Source organism: Callorhinus ursinus, unplaced genomic scaffold (genome assembly GCF_003265705.2).
Source record: "Callorhinus ursinus isolate GAN/ISIS: 27379988/994484 unplaced genomic scaffold, GSC_fseal_2.0 scaffold41, whole genome shotgun sequence".
In the NCBI taxonomy this organism is placed as follows: Eukaryota; Metazoa; Chordata; class Mammalia; order Carnivora; family Otariidae; genus Callorhinus; species Callorhinus ursinus.
Genome location: NW_027397103.1, coordinates 2336162 through 2361439, shown reverse-complemented (window position 1 = coordinate 2361439; position 25278 = coordinate 2336162). Strand labels below are relative to the sequence as shown.

Genomic DNA, 25278 nt, shown 5'->3' with positions numbered 1-25278 from the left:
CCCTGCTCAGCGGGGAGTCTGCTTCTCCCTCTGACCCTCCTCCCTCTCATGCTCTCTATCTCTCATTCTCTCTCTCAAATAAATCAATAAAATCTTTAAAAAAAAAAAAAAGAAAGCACGAGAGGGAAGAGGGTCAGAGGGAGAAGCAGACTCCCTGCTGAGCAGGGAGCCCGATGTGGGACTCGATCCCGGGACTCCAGGATCCTGACCTGGGCCGAAGGCAGTGGCTTAACCGACTGAGCCACCCAGGCTCCCTCCTCTTGAAGTTCTTAATCAACGTGGGGTCTCCAGGATACCCCCCTTTTTCTTTTTTTCAAAGTATTTTTTTTTATTTAATGTATGTACTTTTTTTTTTTAAGATCTTATTTATTTATCTGACAGAGAGGGAGAGAGTGAGCGAGCCCAAGCAGGGGGAGTGGCGGGCAGAGGAAGAGGGAGAAGCAGGCTTCCTGCTGAGCAGGGAGCCCGATGCCACTGGCATTATGACCTGAGCCGAGGGCAGACACTTATCTGACTGAGCCATCCAGGCACCACCCCTTTTTTCCCAGAATGCCCCTTTGAGCAATGTTCACTGACAACTTTCCATCATTTTTGCTCAGTGCTGATACATTGGCTTCTCAGGGGACTCTTGACTTCCTGGGACCACAGATCCTGAGTGCAGGGCATCCCCCAGTCCCAGGAAACCTATTTGGGATTCCAAAGAAGGAGTGACATTAATTTATCTTACTTAGCCAGATTGGATGACTGATCAGGAGGTAGTTTAAGAGGGTGGTCATGGAAAGCAAAGAGCTTTTAGTCTCAAATGGTTCCTGTGGCAAGTGTTCATTCCACAGATTACTGATTATTTTTACACTAGAGACAAAGCAGTTACTGCCTTAACCAGGTGCTTAAATTCAGCATCACTGACAGTGGAAGATACAGTACAAAGTTCACAGAGCCGCCCTTGAACTTCTCTTGAATCTAATCAAGCTGGGAAGTCCTGGTTACAGGAAATATAGGGTGACAAAGGAATATGTTTGTCAACACCTCCTTGGGACACAATCAGATGAAGTCAGAATGTGGGACTTCTACAAGATGCCGGTCTTGGGCTCTTCAAAAAAATCAATGTCATGAAGGAAAGAGGAAAGGCTGGGAGGCTTGTCTAGATTTTAAAAGACTGCACATGGAAAGTAAAGTGATGCAGCCACTCTGGGAAAATATCTGGTAATTTGTTACAAAACTAAACATGCAATTTCCTAGATGGCCCAGAGAATTAAAAACTTATGCTCACACAGACCTTGGAGTTGTTTTTTCTTTCTTCTTTTTCTTTTGGAAGTTCTATGCCCACTTGGGGCTTGAACTCACGAGCCCGAGACCCAGAGTCACGTACTCTACTGACTGAGCCAGCCAGCGGCCCTTGCTCACCAAAACTTGGATAGGCCAGGGGCCCTTGCTCACCAAAACTAAGGATAACAGGCATTTTCTTAGGAGCTTTACTGGTGACAGCAACCCACATGTCCTTCAATGGGTGAATGGTTGAACAAACTCTGGTACTTCCATAAAAGAATACTACTCAGTGAGAGAAAGGAATGAACTACTGATACATGCAACAAACTGTGTGGACCTCAAGGACTTTATATTTGGTGAAAAAGTCAATCTCAAAAAATCACATACCCTATGATTCCATTTATGTAGAACTCTGGAAAATGCAAATTATACTGACACACGGGAGTGGGAAAAGATGGGAGGTGGGGATGGATTACAAAGGAACACCAGAAATTTGGGGGGAGTGATGAATGTGTTCACTATCTGGATTGCAGTAATGGTGTCATGGGTGTACATGTCTCAAAACTTTTAAAATTGTGTGCTTTGAATATGTGTGGTTTACTGAATGTCAATTATAACTCAATAGAGCTGTTTGAAAAAAAAAAGGAATGGGAGAATGGTTTCTGTGAGAACTAAATGAAGCATATTAGGCACTTTTTGTGTAGTCTGATACACAGTAAGCGCCCAATAGCTGCTGTCGGAACTTGGCTGGTCTTCTGGATGGCTCCATCACATCTCCCTGCTTATTTTCTTCATTGCACTGAAATAATCTGTAATTTTCGAGTTTTTCTGTTTGTTTACTTGTTTGCGGTCTGTCTCAAGACTGTGAGCTCCCTGAAGCAGGGACCGGGTTGGTTTCCCCCAGGGCCACCTTGAAGCAATAGATACCTGTTCACCACCTTTGCCCTGAATAACCACATCCTTTTGTTTACAAACCAGAGAAGTGTTTGATGGGTAGTGGCCCACGCATGTCCAGCTGGATCTGCCATGCGCAAGGGTAGGACTTCCGAAGGCTTCTGTCCGGGGACACTCATGGACCGACTAACATAAGACGAGACTAGAGGCAGCCGGTGCTACAGGTAGGGGAACCTGGTTTCAAGCACAGCTCTGCCTGGTACTCCAGAAGGAGACCCGAATAACTAAGTGTACTGTGTTTGCCTCCCGGTTGCTTTAAAAACGATTTGAACAGAAAATGTTGCACATTTTCTCCCATTTTTGCAAAACCGCGATCTTCAATGGGGCATGCAAAAACAGAAGACTAAACTTTTCTCACACCTTAAGAAAACCTCCTTAACGGGCTTGCAACTAACACTATAAAGTTCCACCTACACGCCAAAAAATCTCAAAGCAACTCGCTAATAAGCTATTTCGAACGCAAACACTTTTCTTCAACACAAAAAGATTCAGTCTCCGTAGAGACTGTCAAAAATTGCCAATGCCGACTATATTTCAAGTCGTCATGGCGGGGTATTGGGAAAAGTTTTCAATTAGCAATAATCGCGCCTCGGATAAACCTCATTGGCTACGATACTGCCACTGCGCAAAGCTGAGGGACATGAGCACGCACCCTGCTCCCCCACGAATGACAACTACCTTTTCAGTGAGGGCGAACAACTGCTAGCGAGTTCGTGCATATGACGTATTCTGCTACCAGCCGTTATATTTAAGGTCCGTCTGCACCGGAGGCTTCTTGCTGTTAGATCATCTCAGGCTGAACATTCAGATTTTGGAAACGAGAGTACATACACAGTGCATGCTGGGTAATTTTATGCAAATCCTCATGACATCACAGAGATGACAGCGCAGACTTGAATTTTGACTAAAGAACCTGAGCAGCGGGAAAGCCGGGAAAGCAAGAGTGAACCAACCGAACGTAGACGAGTAGCTGCGGGCGGAGGCGCAACGGACCAAATGGGCAAAGATCACCGACAAACAGGTATACTTGTACAACCGTTTGTACAACCTTTAAAGTCACGAGGGCAAGGAAAAAAAAACACCCGTCACCTAAACCAGACTTCGAACGTAGCGACAAATTAAAAAAAAAAAAAATCTTTCCGCAGAAACAAATTTTTCAATAAGAATTTTACAAGCCCGCTAAGCACTCACTAACAAATCATACAAACAGAAAAGGCCACAACAGACACTGCTTTTTCAAACCAAAATATATCAGTCTCCGTAGAGACTGTCAAAAATTGCCAATGCCGACTATATTTCAAGTCGTCACGGCGGGGTATTGGGAAAAGTTTTCAATTAGCAATAATCGCGCCTCGGATAAACCTCATTGGCTACGATACTGCCACTGCGCAAAGCTGAAGAGAAACGCCCCCTACTCATCATCCCCAATAGGCAAGGTTCCTATTACAGAAAAGCGAGTTTGGGTCTCATGGAAAAACCATCAATTATTATTTGGTTGAAAATTATACAACCGTATTAAGATCTCTCGAAGATGCATAAGCTATTTCTAAAGATTTTGTTTCTTGATTTCCTTAACTAAATTTGGATGGAGAATGAAGCAAAGCATTATGGGAGGGAACATGCTAATAGCTTCATTCATAGAGTGAATTGGGGCCATGAAAAATGGGTGTGTCAGCATGCTGTTCACTTGGCTACTGATTCACAGCTTAACTATCATCTCCAAAATAGTTTTTTTTAAATTGGGATAAACTATATATAACATAAAATTTACCATTTTAACCATTTTAACTATACAGTTCAGTAGCATTAAGTACATTTATTCTTTGCAACCATCACTTCTACCTCTCCAAAACTTTTTCATCATCCCAAACTGAAACTCTGTACCCATTAAACACTAACTCCCCTCCCCATTCCTCCCACTCCCAGACCCTGGCAACTTCTATTATACTTTATGTTTCTACGAATTTGACTCCTCTAAACACCTCATATAAGCAGAATCATATAATATTTTATTTTTTGTGTCTGGCTTCTTTTTTTTTTAAAGATTTTATTTATTTGAGAGAAAGAGCACCCACGAGAGAGCACAAGAGGGGGGTCGGGGGGGGCGAGAGAGAGGGAGAAGCAGGCTCCCAGCTGAGTAGGGAGCCCGACATGGGGCTCGATCCCAGGACCCCAGAATCATGACCTGAGCCGAAGGCAGAGATTTAACCACTGAGTGACTCAGGTGCCCCTGGCTTTTTTTTTTTTTAAGTTTATTTAAGTAATCTCTACACCCAATGTGGGGCTCGAACTCATGACCTCAAGATCAAAAGTTGCATGCTCTTCCCATGCCCAGGACCCTGAGATCATGACCCCAGCCGAAGGCAGATGTTTCACTGACTGAGCCACCCAGGCACTCCCCAACATTTTATTTTTTTTATTTATTTTTTTAAAGATTTTATTTATTTATTTGAGAGAGAGAGAGAATGAGAGATAGAGAACACGAGAGGGAAGAGGGTCAGAGGGAGAAGCAGACTCCCCGCTGAGCAGGGAGCCCGATGTGGGACTAGATTCCAGGACTCCAGGATCATGACCTGAGCCGAAGGCAGTTGCTTAACCAACTGAGCCACCCAGGCGCCCTCCTCAACATTTTATTATAAAAAATTTCAAACATGAGAGGTGCCTTGTTGGCTCAGTCGCTATATAGCACGAGACTTTTTTTTTAGATTTTTTTTTTAAAGATTTTATTTTATTATTTATTTGAGAGAGAGAGAATGAGAGATAGAGAGCACGAGAGGGAAGAGGGTCAGAGGGAGAAGCAGACTCCCCGCAGAGCAGGGAGCCTGATGCGGGACTCGATCCCGGGACTCCAGGATCATGACCTGAGCCGAAGGCAGTTGCTTAACCAACTGAGCCACCCAGGTGCCCTAGATTTTTTTTAAAGCAAGTTTTATTTTATTTTATTTTTTTACAGATTTTATTTATTTATTTGACAGAGAGAGACACAGCGAGAGAGGGAACACAAGCAGGGGGAGTGGGAGAGGGAGAAGCAGGCTTCCCGCTGAGCAGGGAGCCCGATGCGGGGCTCGATTCCAGGACCCTGGGATCATGACCTGAGCCGAAGGCAGACGCTTAATGACTGAGCCACTCAGGCACCCCCTTTTTTAAAGATTTTACTTAAAAAGAAGATAACAGGAGAGGAAGAAAAGGGGAGTATGTCAGAGGGGGAGACGAACCATGAGAGATGATGGACTCTGAAAAACAAACTGAAGGTTCTAGAGGGGAGGGGGGGAGGGGGATGGGTTATCCTGGTGATGGGTATTGAGGAGGGCACGTTCTGCATGGAGCACTGGGTGTTATGAACAAACAATGAATCATGGAACACTGCACCAAAAACTAATGATGTAATATATGGTGATTAACATAACAATAAAAAATTTTAAAAAAAAGATTTTACTTATTTATTTGACAGAGAGAGAGACAGCGAGAGAGGGGACACAAGCAGGGGGAGTGGGAGGAGAAGCAGGCTTCCCGCTGAGCAGGATGCCCGATGTAGAACTCAATCCCAGGACTCGATCCCAGAACTCTGGGATCGTGACCGGAGCTGAAGGCAGACGCTTAAGTACTGAGCCACCCAGGCACCCCCCTTTTTTTAAGTAGGCTCCACGCCCAGCATGGAGCCCAACACAGGGCTTGAACCCACAACCCTGAGATCAAGACCTGAGCTGAGATCAAGAGTTGGCCACTTAACCAACTGAGCCACCCAGGCACCCCTAAAAATAAAATCTTTAAAAAAATTTTTTCAAAATTTCAAAAAATTCAAAAATGTTCAAAGTGTTATTCAGTAAACATAGTCATCATCTAGATGCAAAACTGACATCTTTAAAAGTCCTGTTGGATGTTGATGTGTAGCTAATTTTTTCCCCACAGGGTAAGAAAAATTAGTGGAAAAAAAGATTAGCAACTTGATTTTAGATTACTTTGGTCCAATCAAAGACTTAGTCATTAATTCCTGGTGTGGTGAAATTGTGTGTTTCACCAGCTGCCTTGGATGACTTCATCCTCCACGGATGACTTTCCAGCACTAAGAAAAATTGAAAAGTCAGCTAACTTCTCCCTGGAACATGAGATTCTTTGGGGCCTAAAAGCACAATAGCCCTGTATTAGGCAGTCTCTCAATTAATGATGCTCATTCCACTTGGCAAACTGAAAAAACAATACAGGTTGGAAATTTTTCATAATAAAATTTGGCTGGGGGAATGTCAGTGTTTTGCCATTTCAATAGGTTTTGGTCAAATACCCATAAGTGCAGAAAATGTTCTTGATTACAATTCTTTTGACTTAGTAAAAATTTCCAGTCTACATTTTGGTCCTTTCTTTCAGCCGGTGTGGTCAGGTTAACTAAGGCACAAAAAGCTATCATGTCAGGTGATTATCCCAGCAGGGTGACCTATCTGAGCTGTTGCTGGGTGTCCTAATGTCCTACCCACAACTACTAAACTGGGTGACTTTACCAATATTTACCTCCACACATTCAATGAGAGGACCAGGAGTCAAACGTTGACTCCAGCTTCTATAATACTGTACTTCTGGGCTTCAGTTTATCTTAAAATGGGGGAAGTGGTTCCTTAGGTGTTCTTCAAGGTCTGGGTTAGCTAGCCTTTGGTTATGTTCTAAACACAAATTGATTGATATCTTATTTAGGTGAGGCTAGAGAGCAAAGTTTCTGTTTGTCTACATATTAGAAACAACTGAGAAGTTTGTAAACCGACTTGATGCCCAGGCATCTCCTCAGACCAATTAAGTCAGAATGTCTGGGAAGGCACTGTGTTGGTTAATTCAATAAAAACACAAAATGAGAAATAAAATTGGAGTAGCCAAGTGGGTAAACACATTATTCCCTGTATATTATATGTGGCGTTAGTTGTTCACATAAACTCCAAAAACATCAATATTTCTGATGTTCACAACCCACTGCAAGGAGGGAACTTGATTTCCTCATGGTGAGTGCAAAGGATCATAATCAGTGAAGTTGAGTATGAGTCTATTCTAGATCCATTATTAAAGCTTCTCTCTTAACAATGAATTCCTAACTTAGTGCTGTTTGGATGTACTATTTGCACTGAGCACACTGGTGTGGAAACTCGAAGCACTTCTCTCAAGTGGACACGGCATGTGAGTTTAGAAGACAGCCGCCCATCTCCAACCAAGGTTCAAAACTTCTGACCATGAAAGGTAGACAGGTGGCGCTACCAGACGATCTGGGCCCCTCAACTGTGAAGCCCAGAGGATTGTGGGACTTGTAGTTTTTCATGCATCATTTCAGCCTCGTGAACTACATTTCCCAAAAATACAAAAGGAGCTAGTCAGTTGCACCGTCGGTCGTAAAGTGTCGTTTAAGCGTGAAAGGTGAGTGTGCTCTGTGTGGGCTGCGGGTTTCTAGAAGTTGTGGATTTGCTGTAAGAGATGCCGTATTAACTTTTTTTTTTTAAATATCCATTTACATGTCTTTGGTTTTTTGTTTTTTGTTTTAGATTTTATTTATTTATTTGATAGAGAGAGAGACACAGCGAGAGAAGGAACACAAGCAGGGGGAGAGGGAGAGGGAGAGGGAGAGGCAGGCTTCCCGCGGAGCAGGGAGCCCGATGTGGGGCCCGATTGGGATCACGACCTGAGCTGAAGGCAGACGCTTAACGAATGAGCCACACAGGCGCCCCGATACCGTATTAACTCTTTACCGTTTGGTGGTACCTGGCAGAGAGCTGCTGTTCCAATAGAGCGTGTTTTCAGCGGGGTGTCCCGAGCCCTTTGGTCTCAGGAATCCAGTCTGTATTTGTTTAGCGGTTCAGGTGTTGCTGTGAAATGTCTAGAAAAATCGGGGTCCTAACCTAGATCTGGAAAGCCAAGCATAAGGTAATGTTTACATAAGGGGTGTGTATCACTAGAGAATTTCTGCATTGTTAAGTAATGTGTCAGAGCCTTGCTTTTACAGCTAGAAGGCTGGGGTAGAATGTCGTGCCAGGCCTCACTATTCCTGCTGTGTCCAAGTAGCAGTGTTTGCGATTGAGGGTAAACTAAAAGAATATGGGAAAGATGGAATAAAAGATGTGCATGTGCTTAGTTACATTAATAAATAAAAAGCCATAAAAATCATAAGCCTGAAATATCTGAGCAACGACTTCATCAACACCTGGCATACCAGAATTCAAATGTGCTCTTTAGTTTATGAAGAAATACTTCTGATTTATAAAATGGGAAGTAGGTTTATGGAACACACGGTCTCCCAAGGGATGGTAGTAACTAAAATTATAAAGGCAGGGGCGCCTGGGTGGCTCAGTTGGTTAAGCGACTGCCTTCGGCTCAGGTCATGATCCTGGAGTCTCGGGATCGAGTCCCACATCGGGCTCCCTGCTCGGCGGGGAGTCTGCTTCTCCCTCTGACCCTCTTCCCTCTCGTGCTCTCTATCTCTCATTCTCTCTCTCAAATAAATAAATAAAATCTTTAAAAAAAATAAAAAATAAAAAATAAAATTATAAAGGCAGTCCTCCAATGGAGACGTCTTTAGATGTAGTCATAGAATAACAATGAGCTATTAAGGGATTTAAAAGATATTGGGAGTAGACGATTAATATTTTGAAGTTTATAAGAAATTTTTTATTTTTTTAAAGGTTTTTTTTTTTTTATAAGATGTGTCCAATTTATTTATTTATTTAGTTTTAAAGATTTTATTTATTCATTTGACAGAGAACGAGACACAGCGAGCGAGGGAACACAAGCCTGGGGAGTGGGAGAGGGAGAAGCAGGCTTCCCGCGGAGCAAGGAGCCCGATGTAGAGCTCGATCCCAGGACCCTGGGACCATGACCTGAGCTGAAGGCAGATGCTTAAAGACTGAGCCACCCAGGCGCACAAGACATTTTTTGAAAAGATTTTATTTAGTTGAGAGAGAGTACAGAGCAGGGGCAGAGGGAGAAGGAGAAGCGGACTCCCCTGATAAGCAGGGAGTCCAAAGTGGGCTCGATCCCAGGACGCTGGGATCATGACCTGAGCCAAAGGCAGATGCTTAACGACTGAGCCACTCAGGCGCCCCCAATTTCTGACCGGCCAGGTTTTACTGGGACAAGCAGAATAGGCCTCATGTTATGCTAGAATCCTGCTTTACCAATTTGTATTTTACATTTCCTTTTTATTATTACTATTATTTTTTTTGAGAGGGAGAAAGTTCATGTGCAGGGAGGGGTAGAGGAAGAGGGAGAGAGGGAATCTTAAGCAGGCTCCACACCCTGTGCAGAGCCCCACTTGGGGCTAAATCTCACCACCCAGAGATCAAACCTGAGTTGAAACTAAGAGTGGGTCGCTTAACTGAGGGCGCCACTCAGGCGCCCCCATTCCTTTTTTAAAATAGATATTTTGGGGTGCTTGGGTGGCTCAGATGTTTAAGCATCTGCGTTTGGCTCGGGTCGTGATCTCTGTGTCCTGGGATCGAGCCTCATGTCCGGCTCTCAGCTCCATTTTTTATTCTCCTCACTTTGCTGATCATATCTCTTAAGCCTTTAAAATATTCAAAAGATATAAGCATTTTCCTTTATCTCATGACTTTCGGCATTTCAGCACTTCCGATGTCCTGGGCACACTAGGACATCTGCAATCCAGACATCCCTCTAAGGAATTATTTTTTCTTAATTTTTATTGTGGAGGCACCTGGCTGGCTCAGTCCGTAGAGCATGTGACTCCTGATCTCAGAATCCTGAGTTCAAGCCCCACATTAGGTGTGGAGCCTACTTTAAAAATAAATATATAACATTTTTTATGGGGGGGTGCCTGGGTGGCTCAGGCAGTTAAGCATCTGCCTTTGGCTCAGGTCATGATCCCAGCTTCCCGGGATCAAGCCCCACATCAAGCCCCGAATCGGGCTCCCTACTCAGCAGGGAGTCTGCTTCTCCCTCTGCCCCTCCCCCCTGCTTGTGTTCTCTCTCTTGCTCTGCTCTCTCTCTCTCTCAAATAAATAAAATCTTAAAAACAATTTTTTTTATTGTGGAAATAGAATGATATAACGAACCCAATCCACGGATCCATCACCCAGCTTCAGAAATTAACAAGTCCAGGGGCGCCTGGGTGGCTCAGTCGTTAAGCATCTGCCTTCGGCTCAGGTCATGATCCCAGGGTCCTGGGATTGAGTCCCACATTGGGCTCCCTCATTTGGGAGCCTGCTTCTCCCTCTCCCACTCCCCCTGCTTGTGTTCCCTCTCTTGCTGTGTCTCTGTCAAATAAATAAATAAGATCTTAAAAAAAAAAAAAAAAGCCCAGGGCCGCCTGGGTGGCAGCTCAGTTGCTTAAGCGTCTGATTCCTGATTTTGGCTCAAGTCATGATCTCAGGGTTGTGAGATCGAGGCCCACCTTGGGCTCCGTGCTGGGCATGGAGCCTACTAAAAAAACATATATACTCTTAATATAGATAGAAACAAAAAAGATTAGCTGCCATTAGTGCCAATAGGGAGAGCCAGACTCTTTTTTCGTAATGTTGAAAGTGGAGGAAGCTGTTGATGCTTAATGCCTAGATGCCAACTTTGCTTTTCAGCTATAAATGAGATATCACCTCCGACCTGCCAGAATGGCTAAAATCAAAGACATAGGAGATAACATGTGGGTAAGGATGTGGAGAAAAAGAACCCTTGTGGACTGTTTGTGGGAATGCAAGCTGGTGCATCTACTGTGGAAAACAGTATGGAGGTTCCTCAAAAAATTAAAAATAGAATTACTATATGATCCAGTAATTCCACTCCTGGGTATTTACCCAAAGAAAACAAAGACACTAATTTGAAAAGATACATGCACCTCTATGTTTATTGCAGCATTATTTACAATAGCCAAGATATGGAAGCAACCCAAATGTCCATCCATAGATGAATGGATAAAGAAGATGTCAATATACACACACACAAAGGAATATCACTCAGCCGAAAAAAGAAGGAAATCTTGCTATTTGCAACAACATGGATCGATCTAGAGGATATGATGCTAAGTGAAATAAGTCAGAGAAAGACAAATACCACATGATTTCACTCAATGTGTGGAATTTAAGAAGCAAAACAAATGAACAAAGAAAAAAGAGACAAACAGAGTCTTAAATATAGAGAACAAACCTGGTGGTTGCCAGAAGGGAGGTGGGGTGGGGAGATGGGTGAAATTGGTGAAGGAGATTAAGTCGGTTAATGTCTGCCTTTGGTTAGGTGTCTGCCTTTTGCCCAGGTGTTGATCCCAGAGTCCTGGGATCTAGCCCCATGTCAGGCTCCCGGCTCAGTGGGGAGTCTGCTTCTCTCTCTCTGCCCCTCCCCCTGCTTGTGCTCTCTCTCTCTCTCTCTCTCTCTCTCTCTCTCTCAAATAAATAAAATCTTAAAAAAAAAAGAGGACACTTGCAGTGATGAGCAATGAGTAATGTATAGAATTGTTGAATCATATTGTACGCCTGAAACTACTGTAATACTGTATGTTAATTATCCTTCAATTAAAAAAAGAAAAAAATCTAGGAACGCCTGGGTGGCTCAGTCAGTTAATCATCTGCCTTCAGCTCAGGTCATGATCCCAGGGTCCCGGGATCAAGTTCCACATCAAGCTCTTTGCTCAGTGGGGAGCCTGCTTCTCCCCCTGCTTGCGTGCTCTCTCTCTCTCTGGCAAATAAATAAAATCTTAAAAGAAAAAAAGTCTAGGGGCGCCTGGGTGGCTCAGTCGTTAAGCGTCCTGCTTGCGTGCTCTCTCTCTCTCTGGCAAATAAATAAAATCTTAAAAGAAAAAAAGTCTAGGGGCGCCTGGGTGGCTCAGTCATTAAGCGTCTGCCTTCGGCTCAGGTCATGATCCCAGGGTCCTGGGATCAGGCCCCGCATCAGGCTCCCTGCTCTGCAGGAAGCCTGCTTCTCCCTCTCCCACTCCTCCTGCTTGTGTTCCCTCTCTTGCTGTGTCTTGCTGTCAAATAAATAAAAGTCTTAAAAAAAAAACAAGTGTAAAGGGAAAGACTAAACAACAAAAAAAGAAATAACGTTTTGATACATTCTTCCTTCTAGTCTCTGGCAACTACTAATTTACTTTCTGTCTCTATATATTTGTGTATTTTGGACAATTTATATAAGTGGAGTCGTACGGTATTTGTCCTTTTGTGACTGAATTCTTACACTTAGCACAATGTTTTCAATGTTTATCTATTTTGTAGCCTATATTGGAACTTCATGCTTATAGGTAAGTAACATTTCATTGTATGGATAGGCCCCATTTTGTTTATCCATTCATCACTTGATGGTTGCCTCAGGTTTTTTTGTTGTTGTTTTGGGGGTTTTTTTTGGTTGCTTTAGTTTTTTTTGTTTTGTTTCTTTTAAGATTTTATTTACTTATTTGAGAGAGAGCAGAGCAGGAGGGAGGGGCAGAGAGAGAAGCAAGCTCCCCTATGAGCAGGGAGCCTGACACGGGATTCGATCCCAGGACCCTGAGATCATGACCTGAGCCAAAGGCAGACGCTTAACCGACTGAGCCACTCAGGCGCCCCTAGTTGCTTTAGTTTTGTTTTGTTTTTTTATGATTTTATTTATTTGACAGAGAGAGAGACACAGTGAGAGAGGGAACACACAAGCAGGGGGAGTGGGAGAGGGAGAAGCAGGCTTCCCGCTGAGCAGGGAGCCCGACGTGGGACTAAATCCCAGGACCCTGGGACCGTGACCTGAGCCAAAGGCAGACGCTTAACGACTGAGCCACCCAGGTGTCCCTGGTTGCTTTAGTTTTTAAAATCCGGTTTCTCATATCAGGTTTCTTTCTCTCTAGAATGAGGATGAGTTTTGGGTTGCCTTTCAGGGCAGCAAAAGGCCACTGGATGGTGAATATCAGCCGGCAGTGCTCACATGGATCCATTGGGTTATTTGTGCCACCAAGTCCTCCTCGGGACCCTGAGAAGGTCAAAGAGTTACAGCGCTTCATCACTCTTTCCAAGAGACTCCTAGTGATGACTGGGGCAGGAATCTCCACTGAGTCGGGGATCCCAGACTACAGGTCAGAAAAGGTGGGACTCTACGCCCGCACTGACCAGAAACCCATTCAGCATGGGGATTTTCTACGGAGTGCTCCAATCCGCCAGCGGTACTGGGCGAGAAACTTTGTAGGCTGGCCTCGGTTCTCCTCCCTCCAGCCAAACCCTGCACATTGGGCACTGAGCAACTGGGAGAGACTCGGAAAGCTATACTGGTTGGTGACCCAAAATGTGGATGCCTTGCACACAAAAGCAGGGAGTCAGCGCCTGACAGAACTCCATGGATGCATGCACAGGTGCAGGAAGGTCTAAATAGTTTGAATGCAGAAATGTGTGCACACATTTGGCTATCTTGATCACTGTCGTTTTCATTAGACCTTGAGAAAAAGATTTGGAGCAAGTTGTTTACTTTGGAGTAGATCCCAGCAAACTCACTGAGGAACAAACTCAGTGGGGAAATGAAACAGGGTAGGGAAGAAAAGCCAAGAAAAGGGTAAATTGATGATTGGGTTGCTGCTTTGGGGAGCTGAGGCTCAGTCCTTTGAGGAGCCCTCTGACTGTCTAGAGCATGCTTCAGAATTGTCTCACTGCAAGTCATGGAAGCTGGGGCATTTTTGTCCATCATATCCCATCCCTCATCGGTTGAGGGTCAGTCTAGGTGAATTAACTCCCTAACACTATCTCTGCAACTCTGGAGAAGGCTTCCTTGGCCAGTGAACACCCTAAGAGAGATGCAAGAAGTTGCTTGTAAGAGAACTGTATGCAAGGGACCTGTAGTGTCTTGAGGGGACTATAAGCAAAGTGCCAACAACACAGGCTAGAAGCTGGTGGATCTCAGGTGCCTAGACAGAGAACGCAGTACAGCCCAGCATATAGTCAGAACCCAATAAATACTGATGGAATGAAGACATGTAGTCCTGGCAATAACTTGAAGCTAATTGGAAACCATTTTCTTATTTTGAAGCCAGAGATCCTCCTGCCAATCATAAAATATTTATTGGGTGCCTACAACATGCAGTGTGCTACTTGGTGGTGTGGAGGGGTCAAAAACAAAGTATAAGACATGGTCTACTTTATATGTGAGAACTTTGTGATCTCTTTGTGGAGTGGGGGAGGGATCCAAAAAATAACATGTTTAACAAACAACTCCACACAATTGTTAAATTATGTGGTCCCCCCTTGATAGACATGTTTTGCACGGTCAGAGAAACAGATTTAGTAAAGCTTTGAGTAATTGGTCAAGCTTTTATGGGAAAGGTGGGGCTTAAGCTTAGCTCGGGTCTGACTGGGCGAAGGAAGGGAGAGGGCTTTCTAAATGAAGAGGACTTATAGAGCCCGGAGGAGTCTGGCCTGGCCTCTGTGGAGACTTACTATGAAATCAGATTGTCTGGGAAGGCTAGACCCAAATCATGAGTGCATCTGAAAATAGCGCAGCGCAATTTGGGTCTGTTGTGACAGACCAAAGGGGAATATTAGTGGTTTCTGAGCAAGAAAGTAGTATGATAAAAATAGCATTTGAGGAAAGCCACACAGGATTAGAAAGAGTGGCTCAGGGAGGTCAACCTGAAGGATCTAGACCCAGGTGCTATCAGGAGAATTCAAGAACTAATGATGGCCACGGGTCCATTAAAACTTTCTTTTCATGATGAAAATTTCAAATGTCCCTAAAAGGAAAGTAGTATAATGAACTCCCATGTACCATCACTCAGATACAAAGATTTTATGTCTACTTTACCCCTTCTTTGTCTCTTAAAATTTTTTTCAAAGATTTTTATTATTTATTTGACGGAGAGAGACACAGTGAGACACAGCGAGAGAGGGACCACAAGCAAGTGGGAGAGGGAGAAGTAGGCTTCCGGCAGAGCAGGGAGCCCGATGCGGGGCTTGATCCCAGGACCCTGGGGTCATGACCTGAGTCGAAGGCAGACGCTTAACGACTGAGCCACCCAGGCGCCCCATCTTTTTTTTTTTTTTTTTTTAAAGATTTTATTTATTTATTCATGAGAAAGAGAGAGAGAGAGAAGCAGAGGGAGAAGCAGGCTCCCAAAGAGCAGGGAGCCCGATGCGGGACTCGATCCCAGGACCCCGGGATCATGACCTGAGCCGAAGGCAGACGCTCAACCATCTGAGCCACCCAGGCGCCCCTGCCCCATCTTTTTTAAGATTTAATTTTTTGAAGTAACCTCTATACCCAACGTGGGGCTTTTAACTCAGAACCCTGAGACTAAGAGTCACATGCTCCACCAACTAAGCCAGGTGCCCCTCATGGGGGCCTTTTAAGTAAAATAATCAACATAATCTGATGGCCGACTAGGTAAAAAGGAGCAAAACGAGTAGTAAGTTTTTCCAAGGGTTCCTGCCCAAGTAACTGGAGAAAGGATGGTGACAGAGAAGCTGAGGAGGGGCGGGTGAAGACAGAGATCAGCTGGACAGGACAGTCAAGATGTCTTGGAGTTTGGGAGCCGAGCAGGAGTGGAGTCCTGTGCTGGAGAGGGGGCTGCTAGCACAGAGGCATTGTGGCAGTGCAAACGGAGTCCCCAGGGTGGAGAAGGGAGAAGGAAAACTGTCTGGAGGATTGAAGAATAGGGAAGAAACCAACTAAACCACTTTTTCTTTCTTTTAGCAGCTATTTAGTGAATGCCCACTGTCTGTAGGCACTGTTCTAGGTGGTGGGCATAGCACAATGGTCAAAGGACTCAAAGTTCTTGCTCTCATGGAGCTCATGATTAGAGAGGTAAGGAGAGAAACAGAAGACACTGGGTAAGGACACCAGGGGGAAGAGCATTTTTTAAATTTTTTTAAAAAGATTTTATTTATTTACTTGAGAGAATGAGAGAGAGCACATGAGAGGGGGGAGGGTCAGAGGGAGAACCAGACTCCCCGCTGAGCGGGGAGCCCGATGCGGGTGATCCCGGGACTCCAGGATCATGACCTGAGCCGAAGGCAGTTGCTTAACCAACTGAGCCACCCAGGCGCCCGGGGGGAAGAGCGTTTTAAAGAGACGATGGTGATGGGCAGCGACACCCCCCCAGAGGAGGAGGGGGAGGAAGGGAAAAGCACAGGTTTGGGCACTAAGGAAGTCATATGCAGTTGTGCTACGGATAAAAATGAGCTGACAGGGTAAGCAGGGAGCGTGAGTTAGGAAAACAGATGTACACTCCTTGTTCTACAGACTGGCAGCAGAAGGAAAGTGAGAAATGGTGGTAAAGAGGTCATGAGAAGGTATTCTAATATGGGGGAAAGACTGCGTGTTAGGAATGGCAAGCACTGTCGGAGGAGTTAAAAATGGTCAGGGATGAGATGTCTTTGGCAGCTTCATGCCTCCTTGGGGCCAGCCGTTCAGTAGCCTCTTCTTTGGTTTCAGGGTTCTTTGCTTGGACTGTGGCGAACAGATTCCCCGGGCGGTGCTGCAGGAGCGTTTTGAAGCCCTGAACTGCACCTGGAGTGCCGAGGCCCATGGCCTGGCTCCGGATGGCGACGTCTTTCTCACAGAGGAGCAGGTGCAGAGCTTTCAGGTCCCGTCCTGCGCTCGTTGTGGAGGCCCCCTGAAACCAGATGTCGTTTTCTTCGGGGACACAGTGAACCCTGACAAGGTTGACTTTGTGCGCAGGCGTGTAAAAGAAGCGGACTCCCTCTTGGTAGTGGGCTCGTCGTTGCAGGTATCTGACTTGGTCAGGGTGGTGACTGCCCCTTTTGTGGGATGGAGAACCCCGGAGAGGCTTCCTGTTTGGTTTCTTTCTTCCTGCATCGAGAGTTCTCACTGGTGTCTTCTTCTTCTAAGGTGTACTCCGGCTACAGGTTTATCCTCACTGCCAGAGAGAAGCAGCTCCCAATTGCAATACTTAACATTGGGCCCACACGGTCAGACGACTTGGCATGTCTGAAACTGGATTCTCCTTGCGGAGAGTTGCTGCCTTTGATAGACCCACGCTGACCACAGCCTGGTGATCCTGAGCCCGAAGCTGGGACTTTCACTGTAATCCTATCAAAGGTAAATGCTTTCTTAGATAACAGTTTCCAGTTCCCATTCAATTGAGAGCACTGACAAAATATAGGCTTCTTAATGTATGGCCATTCTTTTTTTTTTTAAGATTTTATTCATTTGACAGAGAGAGACACAGAGAGAGAGGGAACACAAGCAGGGGGAGTGGGAGAGGGAGAAGCAGGCTTCCTGCGGAGCAGGGAGCCCGATGCAGGGCTCGATCCCAGGACTCTATGATCATGACCTGAGCCGAAGGCAGACGCTTAACGACTGAGCCACCCAGGCACCCCAATGTATGGCCATTCTTAATTAAAACGGATTTATTTTTTATTTTTTTATTTTATAATTTTTGAAAGATTTTTGAGAGAAAGAAGAGAGTGCGCCAGCACGCGAGCGGGGGGTGGGGAGGGGCTGAAGGAGAGGTAGAGGGGAAGACTCTCAAGCAGATTCCCCACTGAGCGCACAGCTGGACTTGGGGCTCGATCTCACAACCTGGAGATCATGATCTGAGCCGAAAGCAAGAGTCGGTGCCCAACAACTGAGCCATCCCAAGAGCCCCTATTAAAAATTTTTTCATTTATTTACTTATTTTCGAGAAAGAGTGAGTGGGGGAGGGGCAAAGAGAGAGGGAGAGAGAGAGAAGCAGACTCTCTGCTGAGCGTGGAGCCCCACTCCTGGCTCCAACCCATGTCTCTGAGATCATGACCTGAGCCAAAATCAAGAGTCAGACGCTGAACCAACTGAGCCCCACTGTGTGCCCCTTAATTAAAACTGATTTTTTAATGTGCATTAAACTATAGTGCTTGAAAGACTATGATGTTCCAGTTCTAGGTACGTGCTATTTATTTATTTAATTTATTTGAGAGGGAGGGGGAGAATCTTAAGCAGCCTCCACGCCCAGCCCCAGCTGAGGCAGGGCACAATCTCACACCTCTGACATCATGACCTGAGCTGAAATCAAGAGTTGGACACTTAACTGACCAAGACACCCAGGCAACCTGGCACATGCTATTTAAGATAATCTTTCAAAATCTGCCATTGCTTTTTTCCCCCCATTTTAAAAAGATAACAGCTTTATTGAGACATAATAAACATACCATAAAGTTCACCCTTTCGAAGTATACAATTAAGTTGTCTTATAGTACACTAAGTTGAACATTACTCACTACTGTCTAATTCCAGAATATTTTCATCCCAAGAAGAAACCTTGTACCCATTACCAGTCACTCCCCACTCCCAACCCTACCACCACTCCCCAGTCCCTGGCAACAAGTAATCTATTTCTGCCTATTCTAGACATTTCATATAATCTGTGGCCTTCTGTGTCTGGCTTCTCCACTTGGCATAATAGTTTCAAGGTTCATCCATACTGTAGCATGTGTTGGTACTTCATATCCATTTTAATCTATGAATACAACCATTTAAGCTTTATTTTTTTTATCAACCATTTAAGCTTTATTGAGATACAGTTCACAAACCATACAGTTTACTCATTTATACAATTCAATAGTTTTTAGTATATTTCTAGGGAAGTACAACCACTTAAAAAAAAAGACTTTGGGACGCCTGGGTAGCTCACTTAGTTAAGCGGCTGCCTTCAGCTCATGTCATGATCCAGGGGTCCTGGGATTGAGTCTCTCATCAGGCTCCTTGCTCAGCGGGGAGCCTGCTTCTCCCTCTGCCCTGCCATTCCCTCTGCCTGTGCGTGCTCTCTCACAAATAAATAAAATCTTAAAAAAAAAAAAAAGACTTTAATTTTTGGAGTAGTTTTAGGTTCACAGCCAAACTGAGCAGAAAGTACAGTGTCCCATACACCCCCTTGCCCTGTACACTCAACACAGTATCATTCACCTGCTGACATCTTGGTTGTTTCCAAGTGTGTGGCAATTATGAATTAAGTTGCTGTAAATGTGTGTAGGTTTTTGTGTGGGCATAAGTTTTCAACTCATCTGGGTAAATACCAAGGAGCAAGATTGCTGAATTGTATGATAAAAATATGTTTAGTTTTGTATGCAACTGCCAAACTGCCTTCCAAAATGGCTGCACCATTTTGCATCACCACCAAAGAATGAGAGTTCCTGTATAAGCAGGAACTATTTTTAATATTTTAAAACTATTTTTTTTAAAGATTTTATTTATTTATTTGAGAGAGAGAGAGACAGCAAGAGAGGGAACACAAGCAGGGGGAGCAGGAGAGGGAGAAGCAGGCCTCCTACCGATCAGGGAGCCCGATGTGGGCTATACACCCCTAGTATACTTTAATTTAAAATAGTTTTAAAATATGGGGCGCCTGGGTGCCTCAGTCATTAAGCATCTGCCTTCAGCTCAGGTCATGCATGATCCCAGGGTCCTGGGATTGAGCCCCTCATCGGGCTCCCTGCTCAGCGGGAGGCTGGCTTCTCCCTCTCCTGCTCCCCCTGCTTGTGTTCCCTCTCGCTGTCTCTCTCTCTTTCAAATAAATAAATAAAATTAAAAAATAAATAAATAAAGTGTCTGCCTTCCGCTCAGGTCATGATCCCAGGGTCCTGGGATCGAGCCCCGCATTGGGCTCTCTGCTCTGCGAGAGGCCTGCTTCTCCCTCTCCACTCCCCCTGCTTGTGTTCCCTCTCTCGCTGTGTCTCTGTCAAATAAATAAATTAAAAAAAAATAACTGAAGTATACTATACATACTATTTTAAAAACTATTCTAATTGAAGTATACTATACATACAGAGAAGAACATGTATTATAAGTAGACAGCTTGACGAAGACATATAGCATCTAGATCAAGAAAGAGAACATGACTAGCAAACAAAGAAGCCCCGTTGGCACACACACTTTTTAAAGTAGTAGGCTCCATGCCCAGCGTGGAGCCCAACATGGGGCTTGAACCCACAACCCTGAGATCAAGACCTGAGCCAAGATCAACAGTTGGGAGGCTCAACTGACTGAGCCACCCAGACGCCCGAACACACACATTTTGTTTTAAAGATTTATTCAGGGGCGCCTGGGTGGCTCAGTCGTTAAGCATCTGCCTTCGGCCCAGGTCATGATCCCAAGATCCTGGGATCGAGCCCTGCATTGGGCTCCCTGCTCCGCAGGGAGTCTGCTTCTCCTCTCCCACTCCCCCTGTTTGTGTTCCTTCTCTCGCTGTGTCTCTGTTAAATAAATAATAAAATCTTTAAAAAAAAAAAGATTTTATTTATTCATTCGAGAGGGAGAGAGAGCACAAGCAGGGGGAGAGATGGTGACCTTAGCTGAAGGCAGATGCTTAACCATCTGGGCTACCCAGGTACCCCCCACACACTTTTTAATATACTTTTTAAACTAGGTTCTTTTTTTTTTTTAACTAGGTTCTTATTACTAGTATAATACATATTTATTGTAGAACATTAAGATGATACAGATAGGGACGCCTGGGTGACTCAGTTGGGTAAGCGGCTGCCTTTAGCTCAGGTCATGGTCCCAGGGTCCTGGGATCGAGTCCCGCATCGGGCTCCTTGCTCAGCAGGAAGCCTGCTTCTCCCTCTGCCTGCTGCTCCCCCTGCTTGTGCTCTCTCTGACCAATAAATAAAATCTTAAAAAAAAAAAGATGATACATATAAGTAAAAAGAATATAATACAAATTACCCACTATCCTACCACCAAGATAACCAAAGTTTAACATTCTGGTATAACTAAATCTGTTTTTACAAAAATCAAATCAAGGCTGTGCATGTTTTATTACGTCCCGTTTTCACTTAACAAGATATGATGGCCATCTTTACATGCCCTACATGCTGTGGTTTTTTGAATGGTAGGCTGATGTTCACAATCATTACCCCCACCCACTCTCGGCTTATTTAGCATTAACTTGTTTCATTTCTTTTCAGGTTCATAAGGATTCCTCACTTCTTCCTCTAACTAATCAAGCTCACTGAGTGCAGCCTGTAGAGGGCAGCAAACCAACATCTTTCTCCCAGCCCCTCTCTGAACTGGGCAGGTTTGAGTGTGGCTGAGATTTGACCCTGAAGAAAGATTTTTTCAAAGCAGCGGCTGCTCTTGATAGGGAAAACTGCCCTCATTTGCTTTTTATCTCACCAGGCAGAAGAAACAGCTTGGGAAATATGTAGGCCAGAACGGTCTCTGGAGTGCTAACCCAGGAATCTCACTAATGTGGGGGTGAGGGGAGAAGAAAATGACTTCATTTATAATTACAAATGGTTAAATGTCTCTAACTGAAACATTTTGATTTCTTTTTAAAGATGAATAATGGTATGAATTAATTTTTTATTAACTAAGGAATAAAGGAACCATATTTTTAATAGCACACCAAGTATGTGGGCTGTACGTTTTATATTCTTTTTTTAATCAGCTAAAAGAGAATGGGCTTTATGACATGGTTCTCTTAAGGATTTCTGCTGGATTTCAGCTGCCATAATGAGACACTTGCCTTGAACCTGGTCTGTAGAGAGGAAACAAGTGGGCTCTTAAACTGATTTGTTTCTGCCAAGTAAGGCAGCATTACTGTGTTAGCCAGAGAGAATCACTGTACCAGGCTAAAGCTTTCAGCACAATCTCATCAAAAAGTAAAGCGGATGAAAGAATCACAGCCTATTTTCGATAGTCCTTTGTCTAAAATTAGGGCAAAGCAATACATGTTCATCCTGCACCTGCCTAGGAAGTAAATTTTAGTTAACTGGGATAATCCAGGATCTTGAAACCAACAGAGTTCTTTTCATCTGCACAACTGTACATTTTCCCATAGTCATTAATTCTGAAGAGGTGTAAGGCTGTTGTAAATCTCATTCCAGCTTTCTTGCAGAGGAGGATCCTAAGGTGCTTTGAATCAGATTTGCTCGGTTACCTAAAGTCAGTACCAGTAATTGTATTCAAATCTGGGTCTTTTGGATCTCAAGCTGTTCTCACCCACAAATTTCAGTGGTTACTGACAGAGAGTGTATTAAGGTACTAAGGCTACAAAGATACAACCTCTTGGCTTCAGGGGCGCGTGGGTGGCTCAGATGGTTAAACATCTGCCTTCAGCTTAGGTCATGATCCCAGGGTCCTGCTATCGAGCCCCGCATCGGGCTCCTGGCTGGCAGGGAGCCTGCTTCTCCATCTGCCTCTCCCCCTATTCATGCTCTCTCTTTCTGTCTGTATCTCTGTGTCTCAAATGAATAAATAAAATCTTAAAAAAAAACAACAACCTCTTGGCTTCAAGTGGCTCACCGAGAATGTGCTCTTTCCCCATCCTTATTCTCTACCACAAAATGTCACAGATTCATGCATGGAATGACAGAATGAGAGCAAATTAAATGCATCCTGCCCGCATTTTATTTTGGAGGAAACTAAGATCCAGACTTACTGAAGGCCATACAACATAGTATAAGAGCCAGGACTAGAATCTAAGACTTTTTCCTCCCAGTTCTGTTCTTTTTAAACAACTGCTTCCTATTTGAGGCTTATGCTTAGAAAGAAGCCTGAAGTAGAATCCAGCGGTACAATTGGCCAAGAAGACCAGGAATGGTTAAGATGCAGTGGGCAGTGGAGAGCAGGTTAGGTTGCCAAGGAAGGAGGCAGGCTCTATCACCTAATGCTGGCATGATTCATGAAACCAAGTCTTCAGGACCTTAGGAATATTCATTTTGTTCATAGTTTCTCCTGAGGTGGAATTCCTCCCCAAAAATTTATCCCAAGAGGAACTCTGCTATCTCCTCACTTTACATCTTTCGCTTTTTACCAGCAGGGCAGTTCCTAACCCACTATAAGTGCCCTCTGCTGGAATAACAAACTGACTAGTGGATGCTATCAGTTTGTCATTGCCCAGGTTACAGGTTACTGCATAAGCTCAGCTTTGGGCATGACTTCCTCAACTGCTTCCATGGCTCTGCTCTGCTATCACAGTTTTAGTAAGTAGAAGTCACAAAGGCAAACAAGTACATAACACTCAACACCAGTTTCCCACTAACTCATATTCCTTTTTGCAGTGTCATAAATTGAGTATGTCTCTCACCTCTCCCTTAAATAATAGCATTTATTGAGCACACTATATCACAAACACTATGCAAAGTATTTTACAACACATTAGCTCACTTAATAAATTATCCCCGTAAGAAATGCTTGGACACGCATAAGGGTCAGTCTTCAGTGAATGCCAAACTTCCTGAGAGGATGCATTTAAGGACCAATAGGAAATCCAACACTCCTAGGTGGGGTGACCAACTGTCCCACATTGCCCAGTACTGGGGAAGCTTCCTGGGTTGCAGGACTTTCAGTGCTAAAACCAGGAAGAATTGGTTACCCTGCTCCTAGGAACGGGGTATAATAGTTAATAGTTAATTGGAATAGTTAATCTGAATTAGTTAATTCCAGATACATTGTCCTTCTTGAGATTCAAGATGGTGCTCGGATCCAGATTTTTTATTTAATCTTTAGGTCACGAAACAGATAAATTCTACCTCGTGAAGGGAAAAAAAAAGTTAATCTCATCCAAGAAAGGAGAGTGTTTTTTTTTCCTTTCTCAATTTATTAGAAAGGAACATAGCATGGAATCAAAACTCTTAGGATATAGACAGACCTGGATTTCCATCCTTTTTTTTTTTTTTTTTTAAGATTTTATATATTTATTTGACAGATAGCAAGAGCAGGAACACAAGCAGGGGAAGTGGGAGAGGGAGAGGGAGAGGGAGAAGCAGGCTTCCCATAGAGCAGGGAGCCCGATGCGGGGCTCCATCCCAGGAACCCTGGGATCATGACCTGAGCCAAAGGCAGATGTTTAACGACTGTGCCACCCAGGCGCCCCTCCATCCTGTCTTGCTACTTACTAGTTATGTGAATTTGGACAAGTGGTTAATCTTCAATCTCTTTATAGATGAGGATACTAGTAGCTACCTCACTGGGTTGTTAGGGAAGATTAAGAAAGGTAGCGATGCGGGGCGCCTGGGTGGCTCAGTAGGTTAAGCCACTGTCTTCGGCTCGGGTCATGATCCCAGGGTCCTGGGATTGAGCCCCGCGTCGGGCTCCCTGCTCAGTGGAGAGTCTGCTTCTCCCTCTCCCTCTGCCTGCCTCTCTGCCTACTTGTGCACTCTCTCTCTGTCAAATAAATAAATAAAATCTTTAAAAAAAAAAAAAAAAGAAAGGTAGTGATGCATCCCAAACTCCTAGCACAGTGCCTGGCACATAGTAAGCAAATGTCAGCCATTATTAGCCTAAAACTTTGTCCTCTACCGAGTACTCCTTTAACTAGACTCGCATGGATCTTCTCCAGAGCTACATTTCCTTTTTGTGTACCTTTTTAAAAAGATTACAAAAGCCAAATCTTGCTTGATATAATAAAGCCTTTCTAAAGAAAATAAAGAGTATCCTTCCCTCTCCTTCCCCTTGGGAAAATAGTATTTATGGAACATTTAGCATACAACAAACACTGTAGGAAGCATTTTACAAGGCGTTGGCTCACCTAATTCCCACCACCCTATGATCTGCACACTATATTATTTCTTTTGAAAGATGAGGATCCTGAAGCTTGGAGATTTTATGTAATTAGCCCAAGGTCACCTGGGGTGACCAGGCCAGTAATCAAAGCCAGTCCATCCAGTTCTGAACTCCCTTTTTTAATGATCTATAGAAGCCCAGTGGGGTAACTGCGCAATTGCACTTTGGGAGGGAAGAATGGCAAGACTCAAGAAACCTCTTGAGGTGACCCCAACTAGGTCCTGAGGGATGAACAGGCAAGCACCAGGCAGGGAAAGGGAGAGCATTCCAACCGGAGGTCAGAGCTACAAATCCCTCCACCTTTTGTTTCCCCTCTTTGAAAGTGGGGACTTGGGGCGCAGAAGCCCTTGGCTCGCCCAACAGCCACTCGCCTCTCTCCTCGCGACAGTTTGACTCCCTGCACCCCAGCTTCCCGGCCCCCTCGTCCCTTTCCGGGATGGGAGCCCTGGAGGAGCTACCGACCGGAAGCTGGCAGGGGGCTGGGGGCGGCGGGGCGTGTGTGGGGCCAAGACATCCAGACGGGCACGCGCACCGCAGGAAGGTGGGCCCCAACGTCATACCCACGTGAGCTCACTCTTTTTTCACACTCGACCCGCCCACTCTTTCCTTCCCGCAGGAGCCTGACCCTGGAGAACTGCA

The 25278-nt window shown here is 44.6% G+C and overlaps 1 protein-coding gene and 2 non-coding genes across 12 annotated transcripts in view; 1 reads left to right on the top strand and 2 right to left on the bottom strand.

Moving 5' to 3' along the window:
* Positions 1 to 17139, top strand: part of SIRT4 (sirtuin 4) — a 250319-nt gene extending 233180 nt beyond the window's left edge. The window contains exons 1-4 of one of the 10 annotated variants that reach the window (XM_025889494.2): positions 12217 to 12427; positions 12988 to 13501; positions 16570 to 16864; positions 16987 to 17139. In XM_025889494.2, the coding sequence (XP_025745279.2) occupies positions 12418 to 12427; positions 12988 to 13501; positions 16570 to 16864; positions 16987 to 17139 (972 nt within the window). In that variant the 5' untranslated portion in view covers positions 12217 to 12417. The other 9 variants (XM_073881025.1, XM_073881023.1, XM_073881021.1 and 6 more) reach the window with 9 other exon arrangements.
* LOC112837321 (U4 spliceosomal RNA) lies at positions 2713 to 2853 on the bottom strand. Its single transcript, XR_003211693.1, has one exon. It is a non-coding gene; the product is annotated as a U4 spliceosomal RNA (small nuclear RNA).
* LOC112837322 (U4 spliceosomal RNA) lies at positions 3476 to 3616 on the bottom strand. Its single transcript, XR_003211694.1, has one exon. It is a non-coding gene; the product is annotated as a U4 spliceosomal RNA (small nuclear RNA).
* Positions 17140 to 25278: the final 8139 nt, after the last annotated feature.